General features: G+C 41.4%; 1 protein-coding gene across 4 annotated transcripts in view; it reads right to left on the bottom strand.

The window, feature by feature from the left end:
- The window catches only part of SIPA1L1 (signal induced proliferation associated 1 like 1), a 131,538-nt gene that overhangs the window by 41,810 nt on the left and 65,519 nt on the right, over positions 1-24,209 (bottom strand). For all 4 annotated transcript variants that reach the window (XM_063088672.1, XM_063088673.1, XM_063088674.1 and 1 more), the window contains exons 7-9: positions 21,111-21,684; positions 20,214-20,488; positions 13,155-13,424 (exon numbers count right to left, since the gene is read on the bottom strand). In XM_063088672.1, the coding sequence (XP_062944742.1) occupies positions 13,155-13,424; positions 20,214-20,488; positions 21,111-21,684 (1,119 nt within the window). The remainder of the gene's footprint in view (positions 1-13,154; positions 13,425-20,213; positions 20,489-21,110; positions 21,685-24,209) is intronic.

Here is a 24,209-nt window from a genome sequence, read left to right as displayed (position 1 = left end):
AAGTGACAGTACTACTAGGTAGGATGTGTCCAAGGAGATAAGGCCCTCTGCAACCCAAGTGCAAACAGTAGAATGATGGAAGAACAACTGAGAGGGTTTCAAATAGCAGCAGTGACTGGCAAATTAGATACTCAAGTCCATGATTATGCACAGCATTTTACAACTTAGCAATTAAAATGCTATCTCCCTGGGAACAGGACCAAGCTAAAATCCTCTGTCTTCAGCAATGTACTCCTATATCAACCAGGATTCTTCCAGAATTATGTTAAAAAAAAAACCCAAACAAACAAACAAAAACCACAAAAAACCCTCTAAATTGACTGAAGGTAATGTAATTTGGGTGCCATACCCACACTAGAGTTTGAGCAAGTCCTGTTCAAATTCGAGCAACTCATTCCTTTGTCTTTTCATCTTTTCCTATTATGTACTTTGTGAACAGAGCTACTGCTGGCTTTCTGACCACACAACTCATATCAGCTGTTCACACTGGATCAAGGAAATCCTGTTCTGATAAGCCTCCTATGACAAGGTCAATTTACAACAAGGAAGAACTCTCTCGTAAAGTTCAGAAAATGAGGCACTTATCACAGAGATAAATGGATCATCACTTCACAGCTGCTGGCAAGCTGTGAGTCGTCCACAGCCTGGCACAGATCATGGGTGCCTCTCCAGAAGTCAGTTTTATACCTATTTTATATTTATATCAGTGATTTCAAAAATGGATTGCACACAACAATTCCTTGAACTTAAGACAAGTGGACAGATATGATATAGTGGGGGGGGGGAGGAAGAGGAACAGATAAAGGGACATGAAAATCAACTACAATGTATATTGAGAAGTTAAAATACAAATAAATAAATAAGTGGATTGCAGTCAGGACCAGCCACATAATTTGGGGGACTCAGTACAAAATGAAAATGTGGATCCCCTTGTTCAAACAGTATTCCCAATTTCGAGATGACAACAGGACATTAAACCTTCCACGCATGGGGCCCTATGCAACTGTGCAGGTTGCATGCATGTGACTGGGCCCCTCAACATATGAACATGCATGCGTTTGTTCTGCAGACATTTATTAAGCACCGTCTACACGTAGTGGCATTCACGGAGCGTGGGGATTGAGACAGGGGCTCTAGAGTCAGATGGCCTGATGCTTAGCTCCACCACTAACTAGCTATGACCCTGCACAATTATTTCATCTCTCAATCCCTGGTCAGCCTTATCCGTAAAGGAGATAAACAGCAACCAAGTTACTGGGCTGTCAGGAGGATTAACTGAGAAAATGCACAGAAAGGACTCTGAACAGCTTGGCATGGAATAAGTTTTAATTAACTAGTTATAATTTAAGTAAGACACAAGTAAAATGTAACCATCATGAGGGCAGTGCAAATGGTTACGGAGGCAGAGTATAGAGGATGCTCAGGCAGATTAGAAGTCAAATCCAGGTGGGAAAGCTGGGAGAAAGGAAGCTTTATGAATGAAATGCATTTGAGACAAGGTTTTCAGGAAACCAAGAATATTCACTGATGGGAGTTTAGATGTGTTGTCCCCTCCAAAACTCATGTGGAAATTTGATCACCAATGTGGCAGTGTTGGAAACTGACTGAGTCATGGGGGCAGATCCCTCATGAATGGATTAATGTTCTCCCTGGGGGAAGAGGGGTAGTGAGTGAGTTCTCACTCTATTAGTTCCCGCGAGACCTGATTGTTTAAAGGACTCTGGCACCTCCTCTCTCTCTCTTTCTCTTGCTTCCTCTCTTGTCATGTGATCTGCTTGTCCCCACAGGCTGCCTGCCACTTTCCGCCATGAGTAGAAGCAGCCTGAGGCCCGTGCCAGATGCGGCTGTCCCACAGATGCGGCTGTCCCAGAATCGTTAAGCCAAATAAACTTCTGTTCTTTATAAATTACCCAGTCTCAGGTATTTCTGTTGTAGCAACACAAAACGGACTAAAACAGAAAATTGGTTCCGAGGAGTGGGGTATTGCTATACAGATACCTGAAAATGTAGATCCAGCTTTGGATCTGGGTAATGGGCAAAGGTTGAAGGAGTTTGGAGGACTTGGAAGAAGAGAAAAAGATGAGGGAAAGTTTGTAATGTCTTAGAGACTTCTGTGGTGGTGAGCAGAATACTGATAGAAATGTGGACAGCAAAGCCCATGTGGATGATGAGGTCTCAGATAGAAATGAGGAACTTATAGGGAATTGGACAAAAGATCACCCTTGCTACACCATAGCAAGGAATTTGGCTGCATTGTGTCCATGTCCTTGGACTTTGTGGAAGGTGGAACTTAAGAGTTGTAAACCAGAGCATTTGGCCAAAGAAATTTCTAAGCAGCAAAGCATTAAAGAAGCTGCATGGTTGCTTTTAAGAGCCTACTCTGAGTTATGGCAGCAAAATCATGATGCAAAGCCAGAAATTAAAAGGGATGCAGAGAGTAAAGTTTTGGAGTATTTGCAGCCCAGCCATGCAGTAGAGAAGCTGAGAGCAGGAAAAAAACACAAGGGTGAAGCAGATAAACTAGTTGCTAAATACATTATCTTGGTGGTGAGGCAGCCAGATGCTAAGCAGCAGGACAATGGAAAAAATGTCCTAAAGGCATTTGAGAAGTCTGGAAGGGTGCCCCACCCATCACAGGCCCTGAGGCCTAGAAGGACTGAGTTATCCTGGAGGACAGACCTGGGGCGCAGCTGCCCTCAGGATCCTGCTCTCTGCATCCCAGCTGCTCCAGCTGGATCAGCCCCACGTATGGTTTGTGCAGCAGCCCTGGAGAGTAGAGGCCCAAAACCTCTGTGACATCCACGTTGTGTTAAGTCTGCAGGCCGGCAGGATGTGAGAGCAGTGGAGGCGTGACAGCCTCCACCCAGATTCCAGAGGATGTATGGAAAAGCCGGAGGGGGGGGGGGGGGCGGGCGCCAGGCAGAGACTTGCTGCAAGGGCGGAGCCACTGCTGAGGCCATCTACTAGAGTGATGCCGGGCAGGAAAGTGGGGTTGGAGCCCCGACAGGGAGCCCCCACCAGGGAAATGTCTAGTGGAGCCAAGGCAGTGGGACCACCATGGAGATCCCAGACTTATGGAGCTACTAGAGTGGAATACCGGCCTGGAAAAGTTGAAGGCACCAACGCAGCCCATTGGGCTGCACCTGGCAGAGCTTTGGGAATGAGGCTGCCTGATGCTTTGGGGGTCCAGATGCCCAACTGTGCCCAGGATGCAGGACTTGGAATCAAAGAACATTATTTTGGAGCTTTAAGACAGAATGTCTGCCCTACTGGGTTTCAGACTTGTTTGGGGCCTGTTTCTCCTTTCTTCTGGCCTATTCCTCCCTTTTGGAATGAGAATGCATACCCAATGTCTGTTCCACCATTGTGTCTTGGCAGTAGATAAATTTGGTTTTGTTTTTCAGGTTCACAGCTGGAAGGACTTTTGCTTTTGGTCTCAGCTGAGACTTTGGACTTTGGACTTTTAAGCTGGTGCTAGAGCAAGCTAAGACTTTTGGGACAGAATGATTATATTTCATATGTGAGAGTGACATGAGTTTTGGGGGGCTGGGGTGGAATGATGGAGCCTGGATGTGTTGTCCCCTCCAAAACTCATGTGGAAATTTGATCCCCAATGTGGCAGTGTTGGAAACTGATTGAGTCATGGGGGCAGATCCCTTATGAATGGATTAATGCTCTCCCTGGGGGAAGAGGGGTAGTGAGTGAGTTCTTGCTCTCTTAGTTCCCATGAGACCTGATTGTTTAAAGGACCCTGTCACCTCCTCTCCCTCCCTCCCTCCCTCCCTCCCTCCCTCCCTCCCTCTCTCTCTCTCTCTCTCTCTCTCTCTCCCCCTTCCTCTCGCCATGTGATCTGCTTGTACCTGCCGGCTGCCTGCCACTTTCCACCATGAGCAGAAGCAGCCTGAGGCCCATGCCGGATGCAGCTGTCCCAGAATCGTAAGCCAAATAAACCTCTTTCCTTTATAAATTACCCAGTCTCAGGTATTTCTGTCATAGCAACACAAAACGGTCTAATACATTCACCGAAATCTGGAGTCAGGGCATAGGAACGTGAGGGGTCTATGTGGCATCCACGATGACCTGTTAGGCTGTGACTGGAAGGACAAGTGGGTTTTGCTGGGTGCGTCCTTCATGACAAGCTGAGGAAGCACAGCCTTCATCTGGTAGGCAACAGGGAAGCACAGCAGGCTCTGAGGCCAAGCAGTGGTGTGGCCAGAGCTGGTCCTGCAGACCCCAGGTCAGCAGGCCCAGAATGCCCAAATAATGTCCTTTTTGTTTTTTGCCAAAGTATAGGACAACTGATAATATAAGTCTGCAATGTGAGAGATACACAAGTAGATCAGAATCCATTAGCCCACCACAAATACTAACCTCTTTGACCAGTCTTGCCTGCCACCAATATTCACAAATACTTCATGAAAAGGAGTTACAACCAACTCTTTTAATGAGAAGCTAAGTGGTGTTGGGCATGCTAGGATTTTAAAGTCTGGAAAACACAAATCAAAATAAATTATTTCCTTATCCCACCGCATAAACAAAAACTAGGGAACTAGAAGCTGGAATACAGCAACGATGCTGGCCTCTGCTCGGAGTGGCTGCACCTGTGCCCTCAAGTGGTCCCCAAGACTGCTGTCCTGCTCCTTACAACCACCCTAAGTGAGCACCACACTAGGAGAGAAAAATGCCATCACACAGCCTACCTTCCTTTCCCATAGAGCATTCTACCAGCACTAATGCTCCTGGATTTCAGAATTTTACAATAAAGCCCAAACTAGTTCAATTACAGAATGAGCACATATTGCTGATCATGGGTCAGGAATGTTCTCTACCATCATTTCTACATCCCTACTCTTATTCTATGCCATTCAGTATGTTACAGTCATCTGCCATTTTTTTAATATAATGGAAAACTACAAGAGCCAAACAAAAAGCAACAGATTGGAAGACTATTAGGCTTGATTCTGATTTTCTCAGGGAGCAGGGTAGGGTAGAGAGAGACAGTGAACTCCTACATACACTTGCAAGAAGGGCCAGGTGGAGGAGTCAGCCCCCTTGCCTCCCCTGCATCTCCTCCTTATGTATTTGTGCTAAGTTTCTAAAAATCGGCCTGCAGACCTAAAGGGGTGGTACAGAGCAGAAGGTCCAGGGGATCTTTACGAGCTGATGCAGTGCCTAACACGCTGTCTGTGATATAGCGACCAGCCAAGAGCCTGGTGGTCAGAGTCCGAACATGCCTAACCCACAGAAATACACACGCTCGGGTGAAGAGATGGATTCACCTCTGCCGACCAGGCCTGTGGACACTCTGCCTGTCTCTTTATTTCACAGCAACTGTTCCTATAGATACAAAGGAAATTAAACCCACTTTTTTTGGTGGTGGGGGGGGGAGAACAAGTGTTTATTGACAGTTCATTTTTCTTTTCTTTCTTTAAAATTAAAAAAAATTGTATTAATTGAAACGATTGTACATACCTGTGTGCAATATGTGATCCTCAAATCAGTATCATTACTATATTTATCATTATACAATATAATCATTTTTTGTGGCTCTTTACTAATTTGTTGCTAACCCACTTTTCTCATTACTTTAATGATAGGTAGATCACAAACTACCACTCCGTCACCATCCCAAGTGATTTTCACGAGCAAAAAGACCTTAGTCAGACCACTCATCATCCAGGGTGTTGAACAATATGCTTCTGGGAAAACTTCACACTGGCGACTGTGGGGTAAGTCTAGGTAGCTAATTTGTCTTAATTATCACTAATTTCTACAAGCTTATAAAGGTGCTGTGCAAGCAACAAATCTTGAAGAAAAGTGCCAGTGATTTCACATATAAGGCAGAACATACTTTTTTTTCCCCCCTAAAAATAATTTAAATTTCCAATGATGTTTCTTGTACCTGATGTGCCCCTATCAGGCAAAGGGCTTCAGACTCCTTAGGAGAGTTACGGCAGGACACATGTTGGCTCTGGCTTCTGGGAAGGCCTTCCCGATGTCACATGCATGCAAAGGGGAGGGAGGTGGTTCAAGAAAGCCCAGGACACTGTGGGCCCTTGCAGACCTTCCCATGAGGTGGGACCGGCTAGGCCTCCCAGGAAGGTCCTGATGCAGAATACTGCCTAGATCTGGGAGAAGGACAGGACCCAGTTGCTGGGTATATAGAGGAGTACAGTTCCTTAGTGATATGCAGAACGCTAATACCACACACCACTTTACTGCCCATTCCGGGATATGACCGCTTTTTACAACATCATCTCTCTAAGGTCCATTCCAATTTGCATAGATAATTTTTGCAGAATCCCCTGTGACTTCTGCAGCTGCACAGTTCAACATGGCTATTTTTAGCACAGTAGGCATTTTGAATTCATCCTCTCTGTCTCACCAAAGACTCTGTTGCTGAAGACAACACAACCTGCTCATGGAAACACACTGATCCACCACATGCTTAACCAAGATCAGGCTGAAGACTGACTCATTAGCCCAGGCTGGGAAGCTCTACCCATATCCCCACAATACCCAATTTGCACAGCCTGCTATCCTGGTGCCACTGGAGTTTCCAGGTGGCTCCACAGGAAGGAAGCCCTTATGGAAATGTTTCCTAGGCTGCGTGCAGACCAGCTACTTTTGAGGCCTAAGGAACAACTAGTAAGCAGCTCAGGAGCCTGCGCTGGGGACCATGCTGGAGCCTCTTCCTCTCATGCCCTGGGCCTCTCTGCTGTTTGTAAATGAAAAGGAATTGGAGGGTGTGCCAAGATCAAGCTGCTGTGTCCATTTCCTGAATGCTTGAATAGGAACTATCATTGTAATATTATCTAAAAATGTGAACTTGAAACTCATGTCAACTCCAGTGCCAGCATGGATGCCAGAGTATGTGAGCTCCTAGTAAGAGCGGAGAAAAGGAGCCCTCGGACCTCAGTGACTTTAAGTCAAGCATAGCCCTCTGCTTTTCTCCCTTATCTGGGCTGACAAATACACCACCGTAATTTGGTTTCAACTATAACTTTTTATAGGAGATTCAATCAAGAACTTACATTCCATTTAAGTCCATTTTAGACAAGTTTCAGCAGCAATATACTTTTAAAATAGGAGTGTACTAAACACAGCCAACAAAAACCAAAGAATTCTACTTAAAACTTGCTTTGATGTTATCATTTTATTGTGCTACAAAGTGTTTTGCTTTTACCTATCATTTAATTTTATAAAAAGATACTGATTCATTTTCTCCTGCTTAAGTTCTGTCCCTAGTTACTTAAATTAGCTCTTTTGCTGTTAAAGGTTCATTACCAGAGTGGAAAGTAGAGGAAACTCTTTTTTTGGAAGGCTGGACTATCTATGTGAACTGTGAATATAACACGGTAAACCATTCCACTAAATAAAGTTAAAAAAAAAAAAATCATTGGGAGCCTATTAAATGCCAGAGTCTGTGATTGGTCCTTTGGAAACAAAGATGAATAAGGCAGGCTAAATTGAAAAAATGGTCAAATAAGATTAAAATAAAGTATAATCAATTCTGAGCATGAAGAGGGCATTTGGTGATACGAACACTCCTAGAGAAGCAATTAAGGGAGAGAAGGGAGGAGAGTGTTTTAGAGAAATTAAAGGAGATTTCTCAGAGGTGGTGCAGGGGGAGCCAAGCTGTAAAGAGGGCGTGGAAGGGCAGATCAAGAGAACATCTGTAAAGGCATCAAAGAGAGCAGGACACTTTGAGAGAACTAGAAACAGGACTGTGGCTGGGGTGGGGTGATGAGGACAGAGTGCAGAGAAAGGCAAGGCCAAAGAGGCAAACTCACAGAGCCTTTACTGACTGTGCAGGGACTTGGACTTGATACTAAAGGCTGTGCAGAACCATGGAAGGGCTGTAATGAAAGTCATGGCATGAGGAGCATTTCCATTTTTAGTAGTTTACCTTCCAGTGGGAGGCTGGTAATCAAACTTGGAGGCTGTTTGATTTAGTAAGAAATTTACTTAAGAAATTTTCCTAATGGGAAATGAGAGCTCCTAAAGCAATGACAAGGAGGACACTTAAAAATGAAGAACTCAACAGAAGTTAAAGACTTGGGAAATTAACAGATGTTGAGATGGCGATGAGGATGTAGGAGAAATTGATTATGAATCTTATTTCCATCTGGATACTCAGGTAGATGGTAAAGCCATTCACCAAGGTGGGTAACACGTGAGAAGGAAGAGGTAAAAGGAGGTGCAGGTGAAGGTTAAGTGTCTCACACACAGAAGTCCTGTGTGACCTTCAAGTGCAGGTGTTAGCAGGTAGTTAGCCCATAAATATGAAAAGTGAAAAAGAGGCCAAGGCAAAATGGATACGGTTTAGGAACTGCCCACATACAGGTGATGGCTGAGATTACTGAAGTGGACGAACCACTATAGAGATACTGCACAGTGTGGGATTTGAACAAAAATGAGAATGGAATCACGGGGAATACAAAATTTCAGGATGATGAGATAGGTGCAAAGAGCCAATGATACAAAATAAAATCAGGAGTAAAGTTTTGGAAGACAAGGAAACAGAAAGAGGGAGTGGTGAATGGTATCAGATGATCTAAGGAACGAAAAACATCCAGTGGCTTTAGGCATATGGCAGTCAATGCAGACCTAGCGGAAGAAACCCAGTAAAGCTCTGAAGTCCCATGATTTAAAAATCCTCACGTCAAGTCATACAACTGTGATCCAGGTGGACAGTATTCAGAAAGTACAAGTCCTGAAACTTCTAACCATAGCTAATGTTCTAAATAAGAGTAAAAATTAAATGAGTGCTGCTGGTCTTGTCTGAAAGTAGAAAATAACACAGTGAAGATTAGGATAGAACCTGTATGAAATAAATTAAGAAAGCATTTCCTGAAAAATAAAGATTGAATGGGCACAGAACTATTATGCTTTCTGAATGAACTCTTGTTTGTTTCAACAATATTCAGCCAGCCACAACTCTATGTAAATAAAGAAGCACCTCCATTCAGCTACTCAGAGCTAAATGCAGGGGGGGACGGGGAATAGTGCGGCACCCAGGTAAAACTCAAACTACCAATGGTTCAATGAGATCTCACACTGGATATTTACATGAAGGTTGGTAACACTTCATCTGAAAAAAGGAGAAAGGAAAATTCTTTTATATGCTAAGATGCCTGTTGTTTATCCAAAGCCCCTGAAATAGCTAAACTTTTCTGAACATAACAACACAGATCAAGATTTTATTACTGATCCCACATTATGTTTAAACACAGTAACGTATCAGTTCAGTGTGTAACAGCCAGCTATTTTTATTTCAATCCTATCCTTAAACTCTAGATAAATTTGAAGCCAAAACAGTGATTGCATCATATTACCTATTTCTTCTGTTGAAAAAATATTAATTCTGTTAACAAATATGATTCCTACAAACATTATAAAGTCCTGTAATCAGAAGGCCACGTGGAGAGCATAAAACTCATATATTCAAATCAAACAGAATTAGGGTTTGTCCTATTTAGATGGGTCATCAGTTCTTACCACATCATTTTCTCTTTATAGAAAACATCATCCAGATAAAGAATTCTTGTTAAAAACCCAAAAAACCAACATATTTTAGTATGTCATAAAAATCCTGCCGTGGTATTGAATGAAAAATAATAATCTATTCCACAAATACTTTTCTAATGAACTTTAAGTCTGATATACTGCATACAATTAAAGAAAAATTAAGCAGTAAATTAACATTTTTGTCCAAAATGGACTATGCTAGATGCAGTCACGGTCAATGTATAGCAGAGCCGAGCAGACTTGACATGGCTGCTAACTTAAACTTACATACAGCTGGTTTCTCTACAGTTAAATACAACTTGCTTAACCTGGGGGAGAAAAACAAATGTAATGAAACACCTGTAGAGCAGTACTTCAGGCCATGTCATTGTTGGTAAGGCAAGACTCAAGGTATGGCAGACCCTTGGCACTTGTTTTGACTACTTAATGATTCATCTGAAAGGTCCACATCATATGTTATAAATTTCCCAGGTACAAATGTAAGTGGCATCCGGGGCAGGGCTGGTATGCAGGGAAGGGTCCAATGAACGAAGAGTGCCCTGGCTGGGAGCCTCACTTCCATATCTCAGTATGGCATTTTGTTCTGGGTAAGACTATAAATGGAATGCTTAAATTTTAGTTATATTTTGCTACATTTTGTGGAGAAAATTATATTCTGAGGTGAACTTTAAGAATGTGGGGTTTCACGAAGGACTCAGGAAGTATTCTTTTTTCTTTTTTTAAAAGATGACCAGTAAGGGGATCTTAACCCTTGATTTGGTGTTGTCAGCACCAGGCTCTCCCAAGTGAGCTAACCAGCCATCCCTATATAGGGATCCGAACCCGTGGCCGTGGTGTTGTCAGCACCACACTCTCCCAAGTGAGCCACGGGCCGGCCCTTCAGAAAGGAGCCCTGATGAATGTCATGAATCTACTTTATGCCCAAACATTCCTGAAATTATAGCGAAACAAAGGTTCTCAAATAGTCCCTTCTATTTATGCCTTGAACTTAAAACTTAAAAGATATTGTGTACTAAAAATTAGGAATGATGAGATAGGAAATTGAACTCTAAATTTTCTCAGAAGAATATCCACCTCATTACCATATACTTCAAAGTGAAGATGAGCCAAATGACTCTAATATCCTGGAAATGTAAGGTGAAGGTTTCACCCTGAGATCTGAAATCCTAGCCTAGCATGCTCAGAGAATACCTGAAACTAAGAAGCGTTAGGAGGCGCTGAGTAGAGGTTACATTTTCCCCCAAACTACTGGCAGCCTCTCTTGTGCCACCTGGGTCTGTACAGCTTAGACAGTCACAGGCCACTCTCAGTCTCACAGGGCGAGCACTCAGTGACATGCACGCTTCTCCGGGTGAGTTAAGATGAAAGGCAGACACAAGTACATGCAGAAATAACCTTTAGAACTCAAGCAGCTCCATCTGGCAACATGGAGCCAGGCATTCTCTGGCACTGAAAGCTGCTCCCATTGTAAGATAATTAGCTACGAAAAATATTTTTACTTTGTAGGTCAGTATGTTCAGCAACAAGCTTTAGTTTCTGCCGCAGAAATTAAATTCAACACGGAATCAAAATACATTCTGCTATTTTATCATATGGAATATTGTACAAAGGAAATGACATGAAACCAATTTCACTTGTGAAAGCTTGCTGACTGTTCTGGAGAGAAAGAAAATAGCATTGTGAGGGAAAAAAGGTCCTTCTCGAAACAATGGCTTCCTAAGTTCATCTTTCAACATGCGGGCCAAGTCATGAATTCCAGTTAACACACACCTCGGAGGGAGCCAAGTTTGGAATGTGTACAACAAAGAATTTATTCAGAGATCTCTTGGATGTTTTTCCTCCTCAAAAATAATGAAAGTAAGAGGAGTCCAGATGGGAATGTGGCCACTTTGGGAGAGGAATCTTTTAGTGAGATAAATAGCAAGGCTCTGTAAGTAAATCTCCAAGATTAAATGTGGAATTTTAATTTTTTTGCGGGGGGGGGGGGGGACGGTAAGGGGATCGCAACCCTCGGCACGGTGTGGTCTGCACCACGCTCAGTCAGTGAGCGCACCAGCCATCCCTATATAGGATCTGAACCCGCGGCCTCAGTGCTACCAGCGCTGCACTCTCCCGAGTGAGCCACAGGGCTGGCCCTAAATGCAGAATTTTAGAAAGAAAACTTTTTATGTGTGTTTTTAGTAAATTATTTCTATATGGTATCCTAGTATTCTCAAACAGTTAAGTGACAATATTTTATCCAATAACTTGAAAGCTAGACTAAGATAAAAGACTTCAAAGTATGGTTTCTAAAACTCCAGCTTTCTGCTCCTAAGTTAAGTTGTACCAGTGACTAATTTACGCATATCTAGGAACCATTTTTCTTGGCAGCCTGTTCTTGCAGGACCTGGTTCCTGTTGCTCAGATGAGTCAGGGTCATGTTTTGGCTTCTAAAGACCCTTCCTTCGGCCCAACACAGTTTTCTAAGGGTTTCCACGAAAGCATTCTGAGATGTGATCAAGACAAGCAGTAGCAATGGTGAAAGGATAGTGGGGTGGACAGAAGGAAGCTGGCTTATTCCAGCAGGTGACTAGCAGCTTATTCAATTAAACTGTCTCCTTCATTAGCATACATAATTAGGGGTAAAACTAAATTTATAGTGCAATTATTTAAAATTTTAATAGTCAATTTGTATTCACACTTTGAAAGTACTTACTCTAGTTTAATTTTAGGCCTAGACTAGTTCAAAGTGCTGCATTCTACAGTTAATTTCAAAAGTACTAGGGCATCCTTGTAAAGGCAGAGTTAACCTGTTGCCTTTTGCAAGGGAATCCACTATGACCCTCAATTTAACAACAAACCTTGGTTTCTTACTTTCCAGGATCCCTCAATCCCTCTCCCTTCTGCTTATTTCACTCAGGGCTGGGCTGAGTGTTTGTCACACCTTCTCCCCACTATTTTCTTCTACTTTTAGAACAGTGGAAAATACGTTTGTACTTTACTATTTTTCCTTTCTCACAGTTCTTTATTTTGCCATCTCCTTTCCCAGTGTTCAGCTGTGAAAGCATGGGACTGTGTATCTGGGATGGAACTTGAGGTGAACGAGCCCCCTTGCTGGCATTACTTTGCCATTTATTATTATTTCAGAAGGAAAACCTGAATTCGTATGAAACGCCTTCATTCATTTTGTACTGGCATGTGGCAGGTTTTAGAGCAACTCCTAAAAATGGGAAACACAGATATTCAACCAGAAATCTGCATTCTGTTGCTATCATATCGGTTGTCCCAAAATGATGAAGACTGTCAAAGATGATAATAAGGTCACTGTTACCTCAAAGAGTCTATTAAGTTCTAATCCATACGGCCGCTACATGCACAGTGATGAATTCTGCTGATAATCATGCGGAATTTAAAGAGCAAAGCGCAAATTCCATTGCACAGAGACGAATGCTTTGCTGGAATATGTTTCTTTATCCTTCTGGCTTTGGAATGCTACCATGCTTTGAAAGCCACTAGGACATGCATCTCAGTTTTAATTCTTGATTTCTGGTAAAATATGAATAGGCCTACAGTCAGTGCTTTTGGGTCTGGTGTTATTTAAATTGGGGAAAAGATTTAGAGCAAACCTTTGAAGGCACACTTACCGCCTCTCTAGTGGGCGCCCATCACTGGAGATGCTTCGAGGAATGTTGGCGGCTCTTTCTGGAGGAGGCATTTTCCCATCCCCTTTCCCAGAGTTCAGCCGTGAGGTCATGGGACTCTGCACCTGGGATGGGACTTGAGGTGAATGAGCCCCCTTGCTGGCATTCCTTTGCCACTTGTTATTATTTCGGAAGGGAAACTTGAATTCATATGAAACGCCTTCGTTCATTTTATACTCCATCACTGGCATGCGGTAGGTTTCAGAGCAACTCCTATTAGGGAGAAAGCACAGGGAGAAGGACAATTAATACTGCTTTTTCTTATGGGTGGAACCACAGTGATTCTCATTAACACTTAAAATGGATCCAAAACTTCATCCTCTGTTTTAAACCATCTTTCAATCTCTGGGCCCGCTAATTATTTTCCTTTCAAAAACCAGAATCCGTAGCAAGTAATGCACTAGTATTTTCCTTTACTCAATCCTAACTCTTGAGCCTGAGATATGCAGGCTTTAAAAAAACAATGAAACCCATGTTCACCCTGCAGGGGGAGGGGTGGGCAGTGTCACCCTGATACCTAGGGATGAAAGGCCATCAGGACACATGACAGGGGAGGAGACCCTGAGAACACGGGACCTTGGAGGAAACAAGCAATCAGCTTTACACACCCTTCACTGCATATCACGATTGGGGATCTGAAAGGGTGTACAGTTTTAAATTTGTTGGGATCCCGAGAGCCAAGAAATTAAATTGGAAGAAACCACAAAATTAAAACCAAGAGCAAAATTTAGCTCAGAAGGAGAAAAGAAATTAAAGAAATACCGCAATTATCAAATCCCTAGAGAACAAAGCATAATCTGAAATCAGACTCCCCCCCCAGTCCCCCAAAAGCCAGGAATCACACATAGCAGGGCAGCAGCCCTGAGTGAAATTAATGGCAGGCACAAATGTCTCATCGCTTTAGCCTCATTTTGTGCTACCATCTGAACCCCCAAACCTCAGGAACTTTGGAACCCACTTTTAATTGCCTTTGCCCAAACCAGGGGAAGTTCTCTCAGTTATTAACTTGATTGAGAAACAAATTACTGAAAAAACCTATTCCCACTAAATCATTAACTCAAACTATGCATTTGAATTTCATACATAAGTGAAAAAAATGATTTCCCTTCTTAAATTTCAAGAATTGGAGAACAGGTGGGAAGATGTGGAAAGCAGGGGTTAACTGAGTGATTATGAAACAGATCTTTAAGAGACACTTTAGAGGTAGTGTAAGGAGGGTACAAATTGCCCTTATATGATAAAAAGAGAATTCGAGCCACAAGCATGAGCCACAAATGAAATTTCAGAAAAGAAAAACAAACCTAGTAAAACTAATTTAATAATACATTTAATTTAACCCAATTTATCTAAAATGCTATGTCAATATGTAATCAATATTGAAAAATTGTTAATGAGATATTTTACATTCTTCTAAATCTGATGTGCATTTTACACTTATGGCAGGTCTTACTTTGAACCAGGCACATAAGTGCTCTGTAGCCACATGTGGCTGTGGACAGTGTGGGTGCAAGGGGTGTCCAGCCAAAGGCCTAGTCTTAATGTGGGGCTGAGGCTGGGGGCAGGGGTGAGCAGAATGCAAGGGCTTATGTAGTCGGCTGCTGGGAGAGTAAGGACTATGCGAGGTGCCACTCTTTTATGACCTTGTCCATGTGTCTCACGGTTGACTTCTGACATTTCAAACATGTTTTCCATAATGTATCCTCTTCCATGTCTTCGGGAGAGTCTTCATTTTTGAAAAGTGCTGCTTTTGGAGCATGTGCCTAGGAGGAACAAGACTGTCTACTGAAGTCCTTGACCTATTCAGTCATAGTCTGCATCTCTAATGGGTACTTTCTTCTTGGGGTTTTCTTACCACTCCCTCCTCCCAATTCCCCCAAAGCCTAGGTCAACTGCAATCTGACCCTCTGTCCAAGGCTCCACTGTGCCCCTTTTGTGCTTCAATGGCAATGTCTTTCCAATTTTTTTGACCAAAACCCAAGTAAGAAGTACATTTTACACTGTGTATAACTATAAATACACATACATATTCACCCTTACTCTGATATCTTCCATTTTGCTATATTAATATATTTCATGAAAAAAAATATCTTGGGTGCAACCTCCTAAACTGATTTTGTGACCTACTTGGGACTTATGATCTGCAGTTTGAGAAAAAATTGCTTTATGGCACATTTGATGTTACTTTTAGCAGTTAATGACTTCTTACGTCATAAACCCTTTTCTCTCATACTAGGGAATATTATCTTAGACTTTGATATAATTTCTAACTGGGCACCAACTTTGAAAAAACTTTCACCTAGGCCATGTTTTCCTTTTACTACCACCTCCCATATGCATCCCCTGCACACAAATTCCTTGGCTGAGTTTTATTTTGTGACACTGTACATGTACCTTCATAGGCTGCTTCAAGTCCATTTTGCACCAGGCAAGGAATAAGTAAATAAATAATGATAATTATGGTAATAGAAACAATAATACTGTAATACCAAATAGACAAGCTTATTTCGTCTTTGGGCCTTACTTTCTCTGTAAAATGAGAGATTTGGAATGGAGAATTGCTAAACTTTCTCCTTCACACACTCCAAAATAGTCTTTTAAGCTGCGTTACTGCTAAAACTGGTTAAAAGCTCCCTTTAGTCAAACTTTGCCTTCTCTATAGTCTATATTTCATTTATATTACTCTAAACGTATATCTTGAAACATTCTGCAAATCCTATATCAACAGAATGTAGTAAGATAAAGTCTAAGCAGGAAGAGGAGATTCATTCATAGAGAATGAAACAGTGAAGAAGGTCGCATAGGGCTAGCCATTAGGCACCTGCCATTTCTGATCGCCTTCCATGGTGAGGGTAACCACCACTGGCTTCCTGCTCTCTTACTTACCTCTGCAAAATGTAAGAATAATATAAGGAATCAAGAAGTAAACAGTACACTGAAGAACAAAGACGAAAGCTGGCTTTTAATGTCATGCACAAACATGCATAAAAAAAGATTTTTATTCTATCATTCTAAGTAAAATTTGGTGTTGACAAATGGCAACTCTAATGACATCTGTAATTTCCAATGGGCCAGGCACTAATCTAGCCATACCGCAGCAACTCTATGAAGTAGGTACTACCATCATCCCCACTTTATCGATGAGGACATGAAGGCCTGGAGAGATTAACTTGCTCAAGTTTACACAGCCAGGAGGTGGCATAGCTGGAATTTGAATCTACAGAATCAATCTACCTATAGGTTAATCTTATTTTAGTCACTAACTAAAGAATACCTCTCCAAGTCCCCAAACATGACAAAAAGGAAAATTCAACAACTTTTATAAAACCCAGTTAAAGAGCTGTGATCAGCAGGAATTATAATTTCAGGGCTAAAAGTGACAAATAGTGACCCTCTGAAACCACAAATTAATTGAAAAGCCATTCCATCTCCTTATTCTTTTTCAGACTTTTTATTCTTTCTCTTTTAATTTCTTCTTTTTTTATTGTGCTCTCCTTTTTCCTTAAGACACGATGAAATAGAGAAATGGTTGAACATGTGACTTTGGCTTGGAAAAATCATGTAACCTCTTTGAAATAGTTCTTCATCTGAAAAATGAAAGATTTGAACCAGACGATTTCTAATAACACTCCTAGCTCTAAAGCAGTATGCTTCTGCACTTTAAAATACTTGTTTTTTTAAATGAAGAAAAAACTTTGTGGCCTGTTCTTATTTAAAAAGTAATTTGGTCTTTTTATGTAACTTGTTTTTAGCTCTTCACTTCGAATGGCCCTTGATTGCTTTCCTTAAAAACTGTAGGCTAGTGGCCCTCCAGTTTAATAAAGATTAAACTGCATCACTGCCATGCAATACCATTCAGAGCATCACAATTTAACCCATTATCCAGGCATTTTTCATCTTGTCAAGAGAATGATGTTGAAACAGGCGCTAATATATTAATGCTGGCCATGTACTCCAGAGGGGTTGAGGAATGGAGGGTGATGGATAGGGCGCCTCCTGCAGAAGGGGCTTCTCATCCCAGGGGCAGGCTTCCAGTGAAGCCCCCAGGACTGCTTGCATCACACTGTCATTCAAGCGGGTCGCGTTCACTCTACTGTACGTCTGCAAGACTCACGCTTCTTGCTTTAATGAAAATGAAGCTGCCATGAACATTTTTTTAAAATGCTGAGCACATAGTAGGGGCTCAGAAATTCTGCTTTACTCTCCCTATCAATTCTTCTCTTAAAAATTAGTGTAGTTTGGAAGCAATTCATAGAAGGGTCTGCTTATTTTCCAAGAACAGGGAAAAGAGACTCCTTTCACATTTGTTATTTAAGCAACACTTTCTTGTTGTTCAACTACTCTTTTTATATTTTTAAAAGAAGCTGCTGGGCTGGCCCATGGCTCACTTGGGAGAGTGTGGTGCTGATAACACCAGGGCCACGGGTTCGATTCCCTATATAGGGATGGACAGTTAGCTCACTTGGGTGAGCATGGTGCTGACATCAAGTCAAGGGTTAAAATCCCCTTACCGGTCATCTTTTTTTAAAAAAGAAAAAATAATTTGCCTTTTTTGAATGACTCTCCCGTGGGAACATAAAAACCCACAGGAGTTCATATTACACACCATCGCAGCACTCTCCAGTGCCTGTGACCCTCAGGGTCCTGAAGATCTGAAGAGCCAGGCGGCTGCAGGGCAGTGGGCAGCTGCCTCTGCTGGAGCTGCAGTATGGTAAGGTAACACCGAGGAAGAGGAGGAGGGTGGCTAGTCACAGAGCAGAGTAATTAGGTGCCAGGAAAAGAGCAGTGGGAGTGTGAAGTGCCGAAGAGAAGGAAAATGACAGAAGAGCATTATCTTATTTTGCTGAAAACTGTAACAAGGTGTTAATGCTTCAACTGTTCCTTTTGAAGTTACTTCTGAAGGAAGGAGTGGGGCAGGCTCTCCAGTACTGTAGAGACATCAACAGCAGCACCTCCCACCTGCCCAGAAGGTCTGACAGTGGCTTCTTGATGGAAACTGCAGTGCTGCAGTGAAGGGGGCAGAACATGGCTCCAGACCCATGGAGACTCCTGTCCCAGCACCCTGCTGATGTGTCATTGGCAGCTTGCTGGCTACGAGAGGGTGGCATGTGTGTTTCAGGGTGATGTTGGGGATTAAGACAACCATGGGTCATTCACTCAGTGGCGTGCTAGAGCCATTGTCCCATCTACCCCAACGCTGCCTTCAGGGACGTCATGCTGGTAGCCTGAAATCAGCTGCAGCAGGGGTACTGACACCGCAGGAATCAGCAAATACTACACATCAAAGCTTTTTTCCCCAATGGAAAGACAATTTACCAGCATCTCACCGTCTATTCTGGCATGTAAGGAAGGACGTGTGCTCCAATGGCAGGTAAGAGCTGGACTGTGAAACTAGAAAGACCTAAACTTGCCATCCCATCCCCGCCCCTAAATAGCCAAAATTAAAAGTTCTGGATATATGTTTTGGCTTCCAGGGAAATCCAGTCAACCAAAAGAGAATATTTCTTAAAACTGTCACACAAAGGGATTTCACTATATTTTGTCATATGTGCACAATCCCTAGGCCATCTTGGAGGTAAGCTGTATTAGAAAATACTATCCCAAACAAAGTTTAGTTGTAACACTTGGTTTGAAGAACAGAAGTACATTTAGATGGTCACTGCTATGGATGGACCTTGAGAGAATTATATTAAGTGAAACAAGTCAGGCACAGAAAGAGAAATACCACATGTTCTCACTTATTGGTGGGAGCTAAAAATTAATATATAAATTCACACACACACACACACACACACACACACACACACACACACACAAAAAAAAAAAAAAACCAGGGGTGGGGGGTGGGGAAGATATAACAACCACAATTACTTGAAGTTGATACGACGAACAAACAGAAAGGACATTGTTGGGGGGAAGGGGGGAGGGAGAAGGGAGGGAGGTTTTTGTGAAGGGGAGCAATAATCAGCCACAATGTATACCGACAAAATAAAATTTAAAAAAAAATAAAATAAAATAAAAATAAATAATTAAAAAAAAAAAAAAGATTGTCACTGCTGCTTACTTCTTTAAGGACACAAATAACCCATGATAACCATTTACATTCCACCATTTGATATTCACAAACCCACGATAGCTCAGGTATAGGACCGGTCATTTTGAGGAAATAACAGGATAAATAAAGAACATCATCTTGACTTTAGGAGGCCTAACAATTAATTGCAAAACTTAAGAGAAATTCTTAGAAAATAATGACTTTTAAAAAACCAGATTTTTCAAAACTATCAAAAATAGCATATGCATACCCCAAAGAGAAGAGAAAAAACTGATTAATTTATTCCATCAAAAAACCTCCCCAAAGACAGAGAAATTAAATTTTCAACAGTGCTGTTGGCTTGGCAGGGGCTGGCAGGAGCAGAAAGCTCCTGCACTTTCCCTCTGGGAAAAGGCTACGAACCAAACTGCCAAAGCATCATGAGCAGCACCAGCTCGTCTGAAACCAACTCCCGGCACATGCAGATGCAGATGAGCAAAAGTCCGGGAAGTCACATTCACCTGTCCAGACTGAGACAGCGAGGGTCAAAACAATACTGCGAATTTTGGACGCAATTGAGTACAAATGCGAGATAGAGGAGAATAAGTGTTGTCAAACGAAAAAGGAAAAAATCTGACAGTTTTAGATGCTGAGCGTCTTTTAAAGAGTTCGATGTTTCTGAGCTACTGGTGCAAGATGCTTAAGATGGATATTACCCGTCTTCTCTATCTGTAACAGCAACTTTATAAATCTAGAGATGTAAATCCTGGGAACATGCCCACCCGCTGCCATCACATGCTGAAAGACAGCTGCGTCCTGAGCCAGACTTTCTATGGATGGAACTTTCATCATCGCATGTAAACTACTGCTCTTCCCAACACCCTACTCTCCTACCGTCCTGGTACACCTTCTACATGGTACACAGACCCTGCCTTCCAGCCTCAGTTTCACAAATGCCAACTCAGACCTACCTCCGTGGGGTGCAGTCATCGTGGGGGGGTATGATGACAACCTTCACTGTGACCGATGTTCTCAGGAGATCAATCATCTGCTCGTGGCTCAGAGTGGCCACTGCCACCTTGCAGATCTCAACCAGGCGGCTGCCCTGCCTCAACCCTGCCTGCCAGGCATAGCCATAAGGCTCCACGTCCGCCACAATGCCCTCGTAGTTGACATGGAAGCCAAGCTGTCCTAGCCCATTTCTTCGCAGAGTCATCTCCACCGATTCACAACCCTTTGAAACAAACTAGACAAGGAAATAAAATGTATTGTGGTTTAATGCAAAACTATATTAAGTGGTAGACATGGAACTGGAAAAACATTGTAAGCAGGTTTACCTCCAAATACCCTACTGCCAGCTGAAGAACAGTCTGGTTATTTCCCCTTCACTAGTCTCTATTTATTAGGCCAGAAGGAATATACTTGTTGCATTCAAAGAGCTCAATGGCTTCCCTGAAGTTACAAGGAAACCTCTAACAGAGACCTACGGGGAGCTGGCAGCAAACAGAAACTGCACTCTGCTACTCATTTTGCCCTTATAAAATTCAAGGCAGCAGATCCTCAATCAAACAGATATTTTCAACAACTGCACCAGATTGGCTGGGCTGCAACATCAGTCACCAAGGCACTGGCATCAGGTCACACACAACGGTTTCCAACACAAACATGAATGTGTCTTCCCCACTTGTTCTGCTACTTTTCTGAAAAATCATGGAAAACACAGTGTGAGATAAACTCTGTGTTGCTTCACATCATCAAGGGAGTTTTCAGAGGACCTAATAAAAGCAGTACAAGCTTCAGTGACTTGGCTGTAGTCTGCATTGGAAAGCTTTATGAAAGAGAAATGAAAATGGAAGGAAAAGACTTACCTGCAACCTTTTGACAATCTCTTTGATGTCCTCGTTGTTAATGAAACTCTCCACTGAAACACATTCTCCTCGCTCATAGAAGATTTTGAGGCTGGTGTCAGCTGAAGTCCAGCCTATCACATCTCTGCAGGAACAATTGAAAACCACGCTCTTCGTTTCCTGTTCAATGAGGACGATGAACTCATTGGAGACTCCCAAAAGGCAGTCTATTTCCATAGCCTTGGTATAGTCTTTGGCCCGGACCGCCCACACAATGGCCCCCAAGCTACTGAGTTCAGCTCCTGGATATGGCTTAGACTTTTCCTTCTTCTTGGAGGCCAGAGAGATGAAAGGAAATTTGCCAGAAGGGTCGATAGGGGTGTTGGTGACATTCTTTTCTGCCAGATCTTTCAGGTATTCCTGGCGGGTCCGAGTTGCCATGGCCCGGAACTTTTCTGATTTATGAGCAGCATTTTCCGCATTAATCACTTTGGCCAAAAGGAAGTCCCTGAACACATTTGACTTAGGGAAAGTGACCCCTTTAGGGATGGGAGGCCCAAAAGAAGGCACATCTCTGGACCTGGTGACGGCCACACTGAGAGACAAAGCAAAGGTCAAAGAGAAAAGAGGCATGTCAGTATTTCTCAGTCTTACAACATGAGAATAAAATACACTTTTTCAAAGACAAAGACATACCTTAAAACAATTTTGATTAATATGAGTGTACTTTTTCATTTAACCACATTTAGGATTTACAGACATAAAATTTTTTTCTAGGCAAAACAAAATAAAATATCCAAAAACTTAAAGTAAAATCTTTCTTTCCTTTAACAGATAGGAAACTAACCATATCCATGGGAAAAAAAAAAAAAAAGATTTACTATAACATTCTGCATAAAAGGCATTTAAAATACCTACTGATTGTTTCCAAGGGGGGGTTAGTATAATCACAGAAACTTCCAGAATAAGCATAGATTCTGTAAGAACACAAAAGTGTTCTCTACTTTAGCTATGATGCCTATAAGCAGACAGCTTATAATAAAAATATCAGAAGATACATGGCATAAAAGAAATGGATTAAATTTTTAATAAAATTAAACAAATATTATTGCTGCCCTCTGTGAGGAATTATGTAACCAGGTGAAAAGCATAATTTTAAAATAAAAATTGAAATTTGAATAATAGAATGATCATGATCTTTATATAATAGCAACAATGCTTTAAAATAGTATTTGCAAACTGAACTATTCTTTGGTCCAAATTCTCTACTTTTGGTATTTATTCTGACAATCTATTTGTGAGAAAAATATTTTCCTTTTCCCATTTCTCTAAGCAAATTTGATATAAGACTGCTCCTGTAATTTCTTCTGTACAAACATTGCTAAAATGGGCCCAAGAAAAAGACCATACTAACATCTATTATATTAACATCTATAATTTTTAATTTCCAAAGGAAAAAAATTTAGTTTCTCCTAAAACAACAACAGAAATTAAATAGAAACAGAGGTTATTCTATATCATATTCCAGGATTTTGTGTGACAACCTCAGCAATGTGAGTCAATTATGCAACTTTATTGAGTATTAGGGAAGTAATGTAAAAATCTGTTTCTTTGAAACTCCCAGAATAGAAAGGACATAATCAGAGCGTGTGCATCTTTTAAATTAAATTGAAGAGCTCTGTTTCACTTTTTCTTTAAGAAGGATTTGCTTTAAGATATTCAATTTTACTTCTGAAAAATGATTTCTTGTTAAAAATGGATAAATAAAAATCAGCAACTTCACAAATTATATTTTTGGTGAAATGGAAAAACTACACTGTTAGTAGATGCCATGGAATGCCCTATTTTTTGGTTTTCACAAATTTATTAAAAAAAAAAAAATAGCTGGCCGGTTAGTTCAGTTGGTTACAGCAAAGCCATATAACACCAAGGTCATGGGTTCAGATCCCTGTATGAGCCAGCCATTCCCCTCCCCCAAAACAGGAAAGACTACCTAGTTCATTTCATGACAAAGAAAGGCAGCAAGCAACACTCCATTTTCTAACTGGAGACGAGAATTCACAGAAACCTCCATATGCATTATGGCCTAATTATACCAGTATTAGAAAGGCAATTTTTCTTGTCTGTTGTGAACTGTCTGGCTTGAATACTAAAAGCCATATAATTTTAATTTTATCATGTTATTTTTTCTTTTAAAGTCAAGCAAAAGATGCTGAAACCCAGATCTGCTAGATTTTCTAAGAGGAATCCTCTAAGGATCCAGAAATATTTAATATCTTCCATTTTTAAATTGGCAATTTCTTCTCTTGCTAATTTCACTCTGATCATTATTCTTTCTCAGGAAACAGCTGTGATTTTATTTTAAATAAGGACGGAAAAATACTTGGCAGGGGCTGGGATTATGAGCACCGCCCATCCACTTGCCCGTTAAACTCACTGGCTTTCTGTAGATCTACTTATTAACTGATAGTACTTTACAAAAACATATACTGAAAACCCACCGATAATCAGGAGCCTGCAGAAGGAACTGTGAGGGAAAGAACTTAACATATAATTATCAATGATTCATCCCTACCAATATCCCTGCCATGGTAGGGAAGTAAATGATACGGACACTAAAATCAGCTTTGCATCATTAGAAATAGAATCCTTACAGAAGATGGTGAGGAAGATGATACCCTAGGACGCTCTTTTCAAATAAAGAGTTTTGTTTCTGGATAAATCTAACTTCCAAGGTTTCTACAAGGTTAAAAGCTCATTAATTTAGATGCCACAAATTTTGAACTCTTGACAATAAGGCCTGGTTTAAGCTAAATAAAATATTTTGCCTCTGTAAAAATACATCTTTCTAGAATTTTGGTTTGCTTTATAGACACAGATGTATTAATTACAAATGGTTCTTGTTATTTTTAAAAGCAGATTCTGAAGGGTGTCTGCTTGGCCACACTTCTGATAGCCTATTTGCAATAATGTATCTTCTATATAATGTATTCTTTAAAATTATAGCCATTCCTTATTTACCCAGGATTTTTGAGGACTAGGATATTCTACTCAGGAGGGAGTAGATGACAGACAGAAGTTCGGAGGCTGAGAGTTATGGAAAGTTAGGAGGACTTGGAG

The sequence above is a fragment of the Cynocephalus volans genome, chromosome 3, assembly GCF_027409185.1.
Source record: "Cynocephalus volans isolate mCynVol1 chromosome 3, mCynVol1.pri, whole genome shotgun sequence".
Classification (NCBI taxonomy): domain Eukaryota; kingdom Metazoa; phylum Chordata; class Mammalia; order Dermoptera; family Cynocephalidae; genus Cynocephalus; species Cynocephalus volans.
This window is presented reverse-complemented; position numbering and strand designations above follow the sequence as displayed.